The sequence below is a fragment of the Terrapene carolina genome, unplaced genomic scaffold (genome assembly GCF_002925995.2).
Source record: "Terrapene carolina triunguis isolate 2854851 unplaced genomic scaffold, T_m_triunguis-2.0 Scaffold132, whole genome shotgun sequence".
Taxonomy (NCBI): domain Eukaryota; kingdom Metazoa; phylum Chordata; order Testudines; family Emydidae; genus Terrapene; species Terrapene triunguis.
In genome coordinates, this window is record NW_020664483.1 from 1,624,110 (window position 1) to 1,639,370 (window position 15,261).

The 15,261-nt window shown below is 51.1% G+C and overlaps 1 protein-coding gene and 1 pseudogene across 7 annotated transcripts in view; both read left to right on the top strand.

Moving 5' to 3' along the window:
• KLC4 (kinesin light chain 4) overlaps nucleotides 1–15,261 on the top strand; it is a 48,101-nt gene that overhangs the window by 4,691 nt on the left and 28,149 nt on the right. For all 7 annotated transcript variants that reach the window (XM_026653148.2, XM_026653152.2, XM_026653151.2 and 4 more), the window contains exons 2-4: nucleotides 13,908–14,178; nucleotides 14,434–14,664; nucleotides 15,083–15,161. In XM_026653148.2, coding sequence (XP_026508933.1) covers nucleotides 13,930–14,178; nucleotides 14,434–14,664; nucleotides 15,083–15,161 — 559 coding nt within the window. In that variant the 5' untranslated portion in view covers nucleotides 13,908–13,929. The remainder of the gene's footprint in view (nucleotides 1–13,907; nucleotides 14,179–14,433; nucleotides 14,665–15,082; nucleotides 15,162–15,261) is intronic.
• LOC112120997 lies at nucleotides 8,173–8,686 on the top strand (annotated as a pseudogene).

The window sequence follows — 15,261 nt, forward strand, 5'->3', positions numbered from 1 at the left end:
TTGAGGGTTCCTTAAGCTCCATATGTTTGGCCTGAGAGGCTAGGACAGGGCTCACACTGCAAATGTGGATATGAGTGATTCCAAACAGGGTTGATGACTGAATGTCTCCCTGAAACTCAGCAAATCCTTGGTCACCTGTTGGGGGCAGAGGGAGAAGGTGGTGGCATCAGCACTCTGGGCCAGGTACTGTCTCTAGGATCCCACTCCAGAGAACAGCAAGGCAGGAAGCTTTGATGATAACTGTAGGGCAGGACCCTCTTGGTATATGGTGACAGCTTGGCGCTGTGCTATGCTCGCTGGGATTTCCACTGCCTCCCAGAGGCAGAAGCCTGTGTGGGTTTGGCACACCATGCTGATGGTTTTCTCCAGCATTGTTCAGCCTTCTTGTGCTCCCAGGAGAGTCTTGATGGTTTCTCTGTAGCCTGGCTGCACCTCCTCCCCAACCCACTGCAGTAGGGGGAGGTTGGTTGCTGAGCTGCCTAATGTCTGTCTTCCTGTGAAGGGAGGTCAGAGCAGCAGCAGATGCTATCATCTCTGTGTACGTGACTGCATCCTGCAGTCCTCCGGTGTTCACAGCATCCCTCGGAGTAGGAATGCTAATACCTGACAGGCTTCTGCAGGAATCCAGGTACCCTCCTTTCTAGTGCAGGGTGGGGGTGGGATGAGTCACATCCTGGGGAAGGAAGGAGGGCTGGCTCTGTACCTTCGTGTAACAAAGGACTATACTTGGCCATGCTTTTGCAGTGAGCTAGACTGGAAGCCTCCTCTTGGGAGGTTCCAAACTAGACTAGACAATCCTGGTAAATGTACAGTAGGAACACCCTTGCACTGGCCTCCAGCAATGGGCTGTGTGGGATATGAGGGGGGTTTCTTTGTCTGTTGGGGAAAGATCCCTGTGTCCCTGCTGCAGGACAAAGCACGAGAGAATGTGCCATGTTCTTTTGCTTCTCTGTGACAATTTCAGAGCCTGGAAGCCTGTCTGCTTTCTAAAAAGCTTTTCTTTATCTTCTGCCTTTACTTTAAAACTGTCCAAAGTGTCAGGTCTTATTTTTCTGGAGTGTCCCTGGGGGCAGGGGCTCAGCTGTAATCAAGGAGCACTCTCACCACTTAATTAGAGGTGTGGGGAATTTTGTACAAAGAGACCTTTTATCCCAAGTGTTTGTGTTTTGATCGGTACTAACAAAAAATAATTTGAAATGGCTGGGAAAAGAAAATCCCTGCTTTAGATCAGTCAGATTCTGCTTCCCTAGTGTTGGTGATGTCATAACCCTACTGTTTAACTAGGTGGCCCTCAGGTAAATGAGTCCTAAATTATTATTATGAAAATTAACCCTTAAAGCCTCAGTTTATGTCTTAAAAAGGGCCCAAGTCTCTCCCTAGGATGAACATCCTAGGCCCCTTGTCACTTATTCTCAGCAGAGAATCCGTTATTTTTCTCTTACATGGGGTATACAACTAAATTGACTTTCCTTTTCCCCCATCACCTAATCATCTCGTCGTGTTACTTGTTCACTAGAATCCATGGCCTCTTTTATGTATAAATACAGTCCCAGTCCCACCCCCTCTGCTACCTCATCAAGGGCAGTCACCATTACAAAATTTTGCTACTTGCAGAGGCAACACTGTTAACACCTCCACTTTACTGCCTTCCCAGATATTCTGGTACCCGGTATGTAGAATGATTTACAAAGGTATTTGTAAATATCTTAAAGGTGACCATCATCTCTCTCGACATACTGTTATGTCTCCCCTCACCATAACATCTGAGCACTCAGGGGTCCCTGTATCCCATTGCTTTATCTAGTCCCACAGCATCTGATACCATGTCCTGGAAGTTAAGGATGGAACAAACTATTAGGGCCCATCAAGTAGGAGAAAGTGGTTATATTACCACTGTATTTGCAGGGTGGGTTGATTTAAATCACCCATTTTAATAATTTAAATTTTCAAGCAGGAAATCTTGAGTTAATTCATCAATTTTTTTTTTAACTTTATCTTGCATTTGTACTTTTTAATTATCTTCCTAAAGAGATGTTGATTCTTATTGGTTGGTAACCATTAAAATATAAACTAAATATAGTCTTTACACTAAATTTCTTTTTGCTAAGCAGGAGAAGTAAATGTGTATAAATCTAGTGTAAGCAATTATATGCTTACTTTACATTTATCAGATTCTTTAATTTTTACATTTTTTACTATGGTGTATGATGTATTTCTTATTTACTAGATTAATCTCTCATTTTGTGAATTGTTTCATTCTCTATTAGATGAAAATGTGAATTAAATAAAAAATGGACAAAAACACTTAAACTTTTATATTAGTTAAGTAAAACTACCTTAGTGTGCTGGATATATATGAATTTTTTCAAAGTGTATCATAACGTATTTTGTTGAAAACTAAGGAGGTGGTATTCGTAGATGGTTCATTGAATTGATTGTTTCTGGTCAACGTTGTAGTAAGAAAAGAGCCCCGAGAATGATTAAAGGATTGAAAGACATGCCTTCTAATGGTAGACTCAAGGAGCTGAATCTCTTTAGCGTAATGAAGAGAAAGTAAAGGGGTGACTCGATCAGTTTAGAAGTACCTGCATGAAGAACAAAAAATTGATAATGGGCTCTTCAGTTTAGCAGACAAAGGTCTAACAAGATCCAATAGCTGGAAGTTAAAGCTAGACAAACTCCAACTGGAAATATGATGCAAAATTGTAAGTGAGGGTAATTAACCATTCGAACAACTTACCTATGGTTGTAATGGATTCTCCATCACTGGTAATTTTAAAATCAAGATTGGCTGTTTTTTCTAAAAGCTGTGCTCTAATTCAAACACACAAGAATTCAGGGAAGTCCTATGACCTGTATTATGCAGGAGGTCAGACTAGTCACTAGATAGTCATAATGGTCCCTTCTGGCCTTAGAATCTATGGATGTCATCTATCCACCCTGACTGGGCGCTTTCTAGTGCAGTGGCTACTCTGGTTTCAAATGTCCAAGCAATGGGTTTCCCAGCTCTTTCCCCTTAGAAGCTCGTACACAGCCTGACATACCTCAGGGCAGGAAAGTGATAAGCACATCTTCCAGCTTTCTCATTTTGGATGCTAAGGGTATGTCTGTACTGCAATTAGACGCCTGCCTGCAGCTGGCCTGTGCCAGCTGACTTAGGGTTGGGCTAAGGGGATGTTTAATTGTGGTGTAGATGTTTGGGCTCGGGCTGAAGCCTGGGATCTAGGACCCCCTCCCACCTCACAGACTGCAATAAACTCCCCCAAAAACTAAGGACCAGCACAAACCTCACTGATTTCTGCTCCAAGTACAAGGCATGTTTCTTTGACCTGTCTCTTCTAATTTAAAAACACACACATAAATATATCTGTTGCTAACAACCCCCTTCCCCCTACACACTCTTCTCCCTCTGGAGAGAGGATGAGAGAACAAACCACACGTGACATGTAGTCACACTACTTAACGCGCTATTGGAAGCGACTCAGTGAGATGGTGATGAGTGTGGTATGGGAACCTGTACTGAATAGGGAGAAGAGAAAATGGGATGGATTAGTGATTCCCTAGGTCCTGATGGAGAAACCCAGAGCGTGTGTTGGATAGCTTATTGAGAAAGTATCTTTTCCTCTTTGCCCTTTCCCTAGGGTACCTTGCTGCTAGCAGTGTCTGCTCCAAGCTCAGTGGCAGTGCGTTCACTCCACCTCACAATGGAAAGTTGTCAAGCTGAATGCCTGAACCATAGCCCCTTGCTACTAGATAAGGCAATATTTTTCTCATCAGTTCTTCCTTCCTGGGTCCTCGCAGGCTTTTTGCTTCTCAGTGTGTAATGTAACTAATGGGGATAGGGAGAGGGATTCCTAAAGACCACCAGCCTGACTCCCTTCTGGCAAAGGGGTGACTGCTCTTGTCATGGTGAGGAATGTGGTATAAGTATTCTAGAGGGATCTCCCACTCATGTCTGCCTGTCCTCAAGAGATGTCCTGCTTGAAGGACTTGAACACTTCTTCTCTGTACCGCCACCGCAGGGAGACCCTATAGTGCCCCAGCCCAGCTGATCTTGTGAGTGGTGCCAGGAGTAATTCAGAGAAGGCTATTGAAGGCCCTGGACTTTCTGCTAATCTCCGTTCAGCTGGGAGGCCCCTCTTTCTTCTTGTGGAGTTAGTATCAACGTGCACCACCCCAGGAGTTCCTCAAGGGCTGAGCAGTAGCAGATTTCAACAAACTCCTTTGTATGAAAACCTCCACCAAAGCACCCCCTGCCCTTACCCAGGAAGCAAGCCCATGTCTCTCTTCCTAGCAGAAGGGAAGCCGAGTCTCTAACTCGACCACCTCAGCACATACTACAGGCACTGTGCTTGTGTCTGCACTAGGCTTCCTAGTTAGCAAGTGTTGGCTAAATTCTAGTCTAGGCAAGCCTAGGATTGTTCTGGAATCTCACACCTTAAACGCACTCTTCCCTGTCCCTCCCTCAGCCACGGGGGTGCCTCTGGTCCAAAGCTGCTCAGCTGGGGCTCCCTCATCTTGAAGGGTGAGCTCAGATGTCTGCCCTCCTCTTGGAAGCTGCTTTGCCCTCCAAAGGAACCTTGGAAAAGCTTTGCCTGCCCAGACAAAGAGCACACAATGCCCTTATCAGCAGTGGGGGTGCAGGGAAGGTTTTCTCTTGAGCTTGCATACAGCAGCTGCTCACAGCGAGCTTGACATTAGCACCCGTTGCCATAGAGCTCCCTTACTGTCTGGAAGGCTGTGTACCACATGTGGACCTGCCAGCATTGGGAGAGCTGTAAGTGGGGGCTCTCCTGTAACTCCAGGGAAACCCATGGGGGTCATCATTTTCAAAGGATAATAAATGTCTATTGATGTGTGGGGGGCTTCTTCGGAGACAGACTGCTCCTGTGCCCATAAGAGAGGGCACTCCTTGACTGTGACCTCCCATTCCTTGGCCCTGCCTCTCCCTGCTACGTAACACAGCTGAACTCAACAGGGACTAAGAGGAGGCAGCCAGAATGCTGCTCCCAGTCCTTGGGACCATGATTCAGGCTGGAGGATTCCCTTTCTTCCCCCTGCTTGAATAGCCAAATGGGGAGTTTGACTCCCCTTCTTAAGCAAAAGCCTCTTCCTGTTAGGCTAAGTGCTGAGCAGATCTCTGGCTAGGCTGTGGCCCCCAGTGTTCAGCATTGGTCTCCACCATGGAGTAGCTAAATGTGGTGCTGCTGAGAGCTGTCCTCCCCTCCAGCTGAGCCCCAGCATGCCACTGGTGTTCCCTTTGTATGTGCAACTGGAGTTGCTCAGCTAGACAAGCATCAACGCTTGGCATGGATAGACACTTCTAAATAACCAGCACAGCAGCAGAGGTCTGTGTCTGTGTGTAATGGAGTAGCAGAGCTGTATGGAAGGAGGCCAGGTCTGGAATAGCAGGGGCTGCTATGCAGCTCAGTTGAGGAATAGCAGGAGTTATTGCAAGCCAGGATTGAAGTGCCTATACAGAGCTGGGGAGCTCAGGACTGGAAAAGCTTGAAGTGTTGCAGAGCTCTGTATGTTCAGCTCAGGGCTAGAATGCCCAGGGCGTGCTCTGGGTCAGGATTCCTTGGCTCTCTTCCCAGCTGTGCCCATGAGACACTTGCCTTGGACAAGTCTCTTCCCCTTCTGTGTCGTCTTTTCCCTCTATAAAATGGGGTCTGACATGCATTAAGATCCTGTGATGAAAAGGACGGTAGAAGGGAGAAGTGCTGTTTATGGAGAGGTTGGTGGGGAGGGGGCAGGGGAGGGCTCCCTTTGTGGATTTGGAAGTCGCCAAGTTTGGTTTTAAACAGTGACTAAGCCTGGAAATTGACTGTTCAGCTCAAGGGCTGGGGTGGGAGCAGGGAGAAAATCTGAAGTCATTGAACAAAAAGTGCCTGAGACTGAAAACTTTAGGCTGCTCTAAGTTGCAAAAGTCTTGCGACTCTTTTTGCCCACACCTAGGGGAAAAGGAGGTGCATGTGTCTCTGGCCACCCCTCACCGACCGAGCACAGGGTGCCAAGCAGCAGGCTAACAACTAGAAACACAAAGTTTGATTTGCCTTTTAAAACTTCAGGGAGGTGGCAAGCTGCTAGCCATCCTGGCAGAGCTTCAGCTCCAGCTCCTCGTTGGAGCCCATAGAGCTGGTTTTAGCATTTATTTTATTCAGCAGTAATGCAGGGAACCTACAGGCCTGCCTCCTGTAAGACATGGGCTTCAGCAGTTAGCATAAGGTTTGAGGTCTATGAACTTTGGCACAGATAAATGGCCTAACGGTCACCCCTAAGTTTTGGGGAACTAGGAATAGACTGTTTAAGGGGAAAGTTTGTCCATAATGACACCAGCCAACCACAGGAACATGAGCTAACACCAGCTTTTCAATATTTTAGGATGGGAACATCTGCGGATGTCTGACCACAAGAGTGCCCTGGCAATGATGCATATGACAAGTTGAGATCATTAATATACTAAACTATAGGAGAAGGGCACCCCAACATTAGTAGGATGATTAAATACAAATAAGAAAGAGGGGAGAAACTCCTACTGAATATACATTAGACATAGCGGTGTCAGCGTAACATATTACACAAGTTGTATCCCAGCCTGTAAGCAGGAGGAGTAAGAGTTGTAGCCCTTGGGAGCTGCCAGAATGATGGTCACTGGTGATGAGGAAGATAATGGTTAACATTTCAGAACATTTTGTGCCCTGCCAGGGATGGTGAGTGTATGGATGTTCAGATGTACGTTCTGTATTATCACTATCTACCTTGCTGGGTTAGAGTGTTTGTGTTTGTGATTTTGCTAAATGTACTAATAAACTAGGACCGCTTCTGTATTTGTAATAAAGTGTGAAGGTTGCAGGGTACATCAGGGTTCCCAAATAAATAGTAACTTTAATAATACTGGGCCTGATCATGGGACAAGAACCTGTCAAACCTCAGACAGAAAACTGGGGATTATTTCTTGACAGGGATGTGACCTCCCCCAGGACCTCCAGCCCCATGGCGTGGGAGGCTCCACCACCTGAGCTAAAGGAGTAATTCCTTTACCTCGTAGCAGTAGTAGGTTCTTATGTGGGCCAGCCCCGACAGTGAAACATACAACATACACTTACTTACCCCAAGTATCATGCAGCCTGTGCCACAAATGAGGACAGCAGAGATTCCACAAAGCTGCTTCTGGCTGAGCCAGGACTAGCACCCGTATTGCAGAACAATCACTAAGACATGCTGCCTCTCAGAAAGAGTAGGCCAAATCTCTGTGCTTGGCTGTGCAATAGGGGTGCTCTGCCACACCACTTCTACCCAACTGGACTAGCCTAGCAATTAGTTTGCATGTGGTAGACTTCCTGGGTAGAGGAGGAGGAAGGAAGTTGCAGGAAGAGAAGCAATGATCCTGTAGTTAGGGCACTAAACTGGGACCCAGGGAAGATGGGGTGTCTCTTGCTGTGACACAGACTTCCCATGCTATGGTGGGCAATATTGGGAGGTGGTCACTAACTTTATCCTTAACCTCTCTCTGCCTAAATTCCTTCTCTGTAAACTGGGATAATTGTAATCACTGGAGCTGGATAAGAAAAGTGAGGGGTTTGGAGGGGCATGGGGTCATAGCTTTCCCAGGTCTGTGTGGGAGGGAGTGCAGGGAACCCCTAGAACTGAGTTGAGGGCCTGGGTTAGTTGGGAGGGTTGGAACTGTGCTGGGAGTCAGAGGCAGGAGTCTTGCAGAGCAGAGGACTGTGGACAAAGTGGTGTGGGGAGCCTGGAGATAAGAATGCTCTGCCCTTATTTATAAGGTCTCTGTGGAGAGGCTCATTTAGGGTGTGAAGAGCCTTTGAAGGCTGGGAAGAGATTGCCCCTTCCCAGTAACTCCTGTTGCAACTCTGTGTGGGTGGGTGGCTGGGTGTGCACTCACATTGTGGGCTTGTGTATGCTTTGTGTAACTGTTTTGGTTCTCAATTGAGCATAGGATCAATCAAATGGTGCCTGGAGCTGCCATCTCCCTGGGTCACAGCGCTGCCCTCCCTGAGCTGGCATCCCTTGCATCGCTCCCCATTCGCTTAGCACTGCACCCCAGGGGAGTGGGGTGTCTGGGTCCAGGGTGGTGCCTGGGATAACCTACTAATGATCAGCAGTGACCAGGCGCTTTTCTCTTGAGATGGTGGCTCCAATAGCCTGTGTATGCACAGGCCTTTGCAGTGGAGCACCGTGGGCAGGGACAATCCCTGGGCCAAGCTCTCTGAGACTCAGAGCAACATCCAATATTGTTGTGGATGGAAGTGGGATCGGTGTCTGGCCGACTCGGTCATCAAGCTGGCTGCTGGTTTTGGATTAGGAATTGTTTTCTCAGTTATCTTCTTTAAAAGAATGATGTGGCCTATTGCGTTTGGGTCAGGGATGGGATTAGGAATGGCTTATTCCAATTGTCAGCATGATTTCCAGTCTCCATATCTTCTCCATAGCAAATTTGTAAAAGAACAGTGACTAATGACTTAAGAACATCCCAGTGGGACGAAAGGAGAAATCATGGTTATTCCTCAGGAATATTGAAGTGCCCCTGGAGTAAGCCAACGTTCTTCTGAAACACTTATCGGTTTCTCTTTATACTCCAACAAGCTGTTTATGTACAAGAAACAAAGTTCTGCATCTTGTTTTGTATTTTCTCTCTGGAAAGGGCCAGGAGGAACTCTTCTGAGAAATAAATAAAACAAAAGTGGAAACAAAAAAAAAAACAAAAAAACAAAACAAAAAAAAACATCCAATATTGTTGACAAAGACTCGCTATCCCAGCGAGAGAGAGAAGAGCCGGACGGTGGCCGGGCTCCAGCCAGCCAGCGTCGCTCACATGCTGTAGAGCAGAAAACATTACTGGGCTGGACATTACTGGGAGGTTGCTGCCTCAGAGCTGGAATTGCATGACCCCAGACGGGTGTCAGTTCTGGCTCAAGGCTCCTCCTGGTAGGAAACTAGGAAATGCTCAGTGCTGGACGGTATAGCCCTTTCAGGATCCAAAGAGGGGGACTCATTTTTGGTTCCCTTTGCCTCAGTTTATCTAGCAAAGACAGGCTGATCTGCTCATGCAAGGAGCAGGGGAAGCTTGGATCCAGAGACTCCTCTCAGAAGCTGCCCCCTTTAGTAGAGCCTGTAGTCCAGCAGCCAGTCTAGTAGTAGGGGTGGCTGTTCTTTGCTCTCCCAGGGGGGACTCTTTAAGGAACACACAAATGGTCTGTTTTACTCCCTTGAGTTGTGAACTCCATTTGACTCACCAGCTGAGGCTCCCACTTAGCACTTAAAATCATAGAAATCCTGAGGGCATTCTGCGCCAAAAAAATAAAAATTCTGTGCACAATATTTTAAAATTCTGCCCATTTTATTTGTCAAATAAATGTGGAGGCTCCAGCATGGCATTGGGGAGCACAGGCCATTGGCTGCACAGAGATGGGAGATCACTGTGCAGCTCCCCCCGGGACATGGACTCAGCGGTGAGGCTGCACCCAACCCTGACACAGTGCAGGGACCAGGCCTGGCCCAGAAACACCCCAGGGCCCTGCCCCTCCACCCAGGTGTGGGTTGTGCAGGTTCTGTGTGGGGCGATCTGGGTGTGGGCAGCTCAGTGGGGAATCAGAGTGTGGGGGGCATCTGGATACACAGGGGCTTTTTGCAGGGGTTCTGGGTGCAATGGTAATGGGACTCTGCAGGGGGATCCAGGTGAAGGTGGCTGGGGCTCAGCGGGGGGAGGGGTCTGAGTGTGTGTGTGGGGGGGGGGACAGAGCTCGGTAGAGGGTGTGGGGGGGCTCAACGGGGGTCCAATGCTGGGGGAGTGGGGCTCATTGGGAGGGTGAGGCTCGGTGGGAAGGTCTGGGTATGAAGGGGTCTGGATGCATGGGAGTTGGGTGGATGGGGGAGCAGCTCCCTATACAGGGATCCCTCCCCCTGCAGCTGAGGAGTGATGAGTTCAGGAAGCAGGGGAGGGAGCTTGCAGAGCTTCCTGCAGGTGGGGCAGAAATCTGGAGGTGGGTCTGACTCTTCCCCGGATGCCGTGCAGAGAAAAAGGAAGTCCCGTCCTCCCCAGCCCAGCCGGGACTAGCAGCAGAGCCCGGCTCAGGATAGGAGCCACCAGCGGGGTCTTCCCCAGTCCCACCCGTTGCCCTACAGTGATTTACCTCTCTGGTGGCTGCCCTGGGCACCCAGAACATATTGCTGGGGAAGGCCGCATGACTGCTCTTTTGGCTTCCCTTGGCTTCCCCATCAGAAAGTCATTTTTCTGTGGGGAAGCAAAGAAATCTGCGGGGGGCATAAATTCTGTGCATTTGCAGTGGCGCAGAATTCCCCAGGAGTAAAATGTAGGGTTGGAAGGGACCTTGAGAGGTCAAGTCCAGCCCTGTGAGAGCACTGAGGCAAGACAAAGTAAACCTAGACCCTCCCTGACATCTGTCCAACCTGTTCTTAAATAACTCCAATGGCCAGGGTTACACCACCACCCTGAGAAGCCTTTGGAGGAGGGGTTTCTTCTCCCTCACACATTGGGGGGTCTGTGATTCCCATTTCCTGCTTTCCCAGGGTCTGAGCTGTGGCTGAAGTCCTTCTGTTTTATGCCAGCAACTCTAACTCCACTTTAGTGACTTAGTCGCAAGGCTGTGGCTAACATGGCTTTAGTGGAGACAGGGCCTGGGAGAGAATGGCCAAGCCATCTTCAGGTGGCACTCTCCTGCCATTGTTGTGCTTTGGGGTGCCCTTTTCTGGGGGTGCCTCCTTCAGATTGGCAGGGCTGGGGGGATGGACACTTCCCCCTCTGGGCTCCAGCAGCAGCAGGCCCATCTCTGCTTTATTCCTTCAGGCAGCCCATGTTTCATGGACTGTCTTTCCCCTGAGCTGGAAATCTCATCAGTGACTCTCCTGAGCTGCCTCCCAATCTGCAGAGTCTAAGGGCTGGTCTACATTTAACATGCTACAGCTAAAGCGCTTCAGTATAGACCAGTGATCCCCAAACTATGGGGCATGTTCGGGGAAGAATTCACGGAGGAATATTCTGGGTGTGTGTGGTGGGACCTGGGCCAGCGCCCTGGGGCGAGGGGAGGCAGAGAGAGAGCACCACCCTGTCTGGCCCCACCCACAGCCCAACTCCTGGCCATGGCCCAGCCCCACTCCTGGGCCCAGCTCCCAACCACGACTCCTGGGGCAGGGGGCAGGCAGATTGTATTAGAGGCGGGGGGACGGGGGGGCACGACTAAAAAAGTTTGGGGACTATTGGTGTAGACACTCGCTACAGCAACAGGAGGGGTCTCCTGTCGCTGTAGATAATCCACCTCCCCGCGAGGCAGTAGCTAGGTCCATGGAAGGTGGGGGTTAGGTCGGCTTAACTACGTCTCTCAGGGGTGTACACTTTTCACACTACAAGAGATGTAGCTATGCCAAGGTAACTTTTCAGTGTAGAGCAGCCCCAACTTCTTCCCCCTCCCAACCTGCTGGCATTCCTCGCTCCCTCTTCCAGGCCATTAACTCTTCTCCATTTCACCTGCCTCTCCCAGTTTGTCTGGCCAGAGATGAGGAATCTGCCGTTTCCTTCCATTGCACTCACTTCCTTCATTGCTCCCCACCTAGTCTTCTTCCTTCTCCCTCTTCCCTTCTCCAGTCATTTCATTGCTGTCAGCTCATCTTTCTTTCCCCAAGCCCCAGCATCTGCGCCTGACCCATTTCCTAGCCTCCATGGTCTGCACATCCATCTGTCTCCTCCTTTCCCCGACCACTATGCCAGCCCGGCTGGGACCCTTCTCTCCCCATGACCATTGCTCTGTGGCCTCCCTGAGGCCCAGCTCTCCAACACATCCATGGTGCTGCTGCTGCTGCTGCCACCCGCACATCCACCTCTCATTCCAGGCCCCCTTCAAATCCCTCTCCATGGATGTGCTCCAGCATCTTTGCAGGCCCAGCCCCCTCTGCCCCTTCAGCGTCTCCCAGTGCTCTTGGTGCAGGAGCCTTCTGCTCTGCAGCCTTCCTCTGTCTCCGCAGGGCACTGACTGCCAGTCTCCTCTCTCCCCACCCACTTACTGTCTCACAGTGGATGGGCGATCCTCTCCAAGTTCAGTGTGCAACTAGTATCCCTGGGGCTGTGTCCCTGCAGCTGCACAGACCACCTCTCCTCTGGGGCGCCCCTCCCCACCACAAGGAACCGGAGGACTGGATGGTAGGGGCTATCTTGAGCAGCTGCCTCGCTGAGAGGGGAGTATGCCTGCTGGGGCGGGAGTTCTGTAGAGACTTGATTCGTTCTGCACCTGGAGCGGGATTTCTTGTTATGCTGTAAACACAGGCAGGAGACTGTTGCTGAGCAAAGAGCCCATAACACACAAAGGTGGGTCCTAACAGCAGAACAAAGGCAAATCTGCTGCCTTCACTCCTCCCTCTTCTGGCTGACGTAATACACTGGCCACCTGCCACCTTCCTTCCAGTGGGTCATATGAGCCCAGGTTGCACTGCCTGCTTGGTATCTCTCCATGTCTGCAGAGGGCAATGCTGGTGGGCAGACTCCACCAGTTGCTGCTGCAGGCCCCAGCATTGGCACTAGGTCCATGCCCCAATCCAGCCCTAGGTAGGGACACTGAGTGAGGTAAGAATTGGATGTGCCTGGGGCCAGGGCACTTGTCTGGCTTGGGGGAGGCAGTGGGGATGGTCAGGCTGGAGTGTGAAGGGGCTGATCTCTGGGGCGGTATGTTTCTACCTTGCACCTTGAAGAGGGGGAACCTGACACCACCTAAAGGAGTAGTGGGGGTGAGGGAGCCGGAGACCAGACCCTACAGGTCTGCCAGGGAGGGGCAGCCAGGGCACAGGAGTTCTGTTTGCACACTGTGCATTGTTCTCTCTGGACTGCAGAGTGCATGCTGTCCCCATTGTCCCAGGAACAGCACGGAAGGCTCCTGTGCAGGGCTCCAGCAGTAACAATGACACACTATAAACAGTAATGCTCACAGTTCCCCTGCAAAGGTTGGTGGGCTCTTCTTCTCCCATTGGCCATAGAGAGAGACAGGGGCATGGAGTGGCTTGTACCCAGGAGCCCTGTGCTGAGAACAGTCCCTTGGCTGGCAGCAAAGCAAATTACCCAGAAAAAAGGCTACTGTCGTTCCCGAGAAGAGTCTCCCTGGGGAGTTCGTCGGCGTAGCTGTTGTGGTACTGTGTTATAGTGCTGTTGGAATGCAGTACGTTTCCATGTGTGTAACAGCCTTCAGTAACTTGTCGGTGTCTTCCCCCCGGCTTGTGCCGAATCCTATCAGTCATGCTGTACTCCTTTCCCCTGGCTCAGACCAATGCATGTCTTTGGTCTGGGGGTGGTGAGCCTTTTAGGTTGGCCGAGGTCAGTGCCTCCCAGCGCTGCGGTAGGTGCTTTCTTAGGGGATTCACTTTGGGTTGGATTCTTTCTGTCTTCCCTTTGTCCTTTCTTCTTACCCAGCCAAGGTGCCTCGTGCCTCTTTGCACTGGTTCCCACTGGCTCCCTCTCGGTGACCTCTGGACTGGAGGTGTGTTCACCACAATCCCAGCTGCCAGTTACTTATCTCCGCTCTTAAAGGGCAGCTAAATCAGCTTTCTTCGCTGCCAAAGGTGTGGGGGCGTAGAGGAGAGCGTCAGTTCTGACGCTGGCTCTGTCTCCTGCCCACGCATGCTGTTCCTGCAGGTGACAGACAGCACTCCATGTCCCCCTCCTCTTAGAAGGGGATAGGCCCCAAAAGCTCTCCCCTCCCTGAAGGAGATGGGATGAAGAGAGGAGAGGACTTGCAGAGAGGGGTCATCAAAAGCGTCTGAGGCCTGGTCCCTGGCCTCCCCTCTGATTTGTCTGTGGGGGTGGGGCTCTAAGCAGCTTCTCGCCATTGTCTCCCCTGGGCCAGGCTGTGACACTCACCAAGGCTCTGCTCTTCTCTCGTTGCTAGGCGGGAGTGTAGGTGAAGGACTATGTCCACAATGGTGTACCCAAGGGAGGAGAAGCTGGACAAGCTGAGCCAGGAGGAGATCATTTGCAACACCAAGCTGGTGATGCAGGGGCTGGAGGCCCTGAAGAACGAGCACAACTCCATCCTGCACAGCCTGCTGGAGACCATCAAGTGTCTGAAGAAGGATGAGGAGGCCAACCTGGTGCATGAGAAATCCAATCTGCTCCGCAAGTCGGTGGAGATGATTGAGCTGGGGCTTGGGGAGGCTCAGGTGAGCGACGGGGAGGCATGGTAGCAAACACATGGGTAGGGGTCACCCAGGGGTCTGGCATAGGAGGGCAGACACAGTACCGTGCCATCCCCAGGGGCTGCAGAATCCTCTGCCAGATCTGAGCCTGGCAATGACTAACCTCTGTCTGGAGAGGCAGATGAGGCCAGGGTGCAGCGTAGTGGGGCAGCCTTGGGGAGAGGCTGTGCTGGTTCTCCTGCTGGATTGATGATGTTGCCATTGGCTCTCTTGGCCCAGGTGATGATGGCTCTGTCCAGCCACCTGAATGCAGTGGAGTCAGAGAAGCAGAAGCTGCGCGCCCAGGTGCGGCGTCTGTGCCAGGAGAACCAGTGGCTGCGAGACGAGCTGGCCAACACCCAGCAGAAGCTGCAGCGCAGTGAGCAGACAGTGGCCCAGCTGGAGGAGGAGAAGAAGCACCTGGAGTTCATGAACCAGCTGAAGAAATACGATGAGGACGTCTCACCATCGGTAAAAGTCATTGCTGCAGGGGGCGCTAACTCCCAGAGCTATCCCACAGGGCTGAGCCGAGGGATGGATGGGCCTCCAGGAGTGCCCGGCCTCCATGGCTTGTGCTCTGGACATCCGGCAGTGTGTGTCAGTCATGCCCCTCGGGACTCCTCAAGCCCCAAAAGGGGAGTGCGCTTTCACCTGCCTGAACCAGGGCCTGTCTGCTAAGGAGCCAGCTGTGATGTGGGACCCTGCTGCCAGGACTGGGAGTGAGACTCGGGCTGGGGGGTGGGCTCACTGACCATGGGGCGACTGGGCCCATGGGGTGGGGGGAGCACCTGCCTGACCTCAGCGGGGACTGGACCCTGCACAGGGTGGGGAGCTGTCTTACTAGGGTGCTGGCACTTTACACTGATGGTTCTTCCCCTCCCCCTGCCAGGAGGAGAAGGAAGGGGACTCCACAAAGGACTCTCTGGATGATCTGTTCCCGAACGAAGAAGAGGAACACGGCCCAGGAAGTAAGTGGTTCCAGTCCCCCCTACCCCATCCTCCCACCTTCTCCTGTGGTCTGTCTGCTAGGGCCTGTAATAAGAGCCCTGGCTGGTTTGAGGTGAGTGG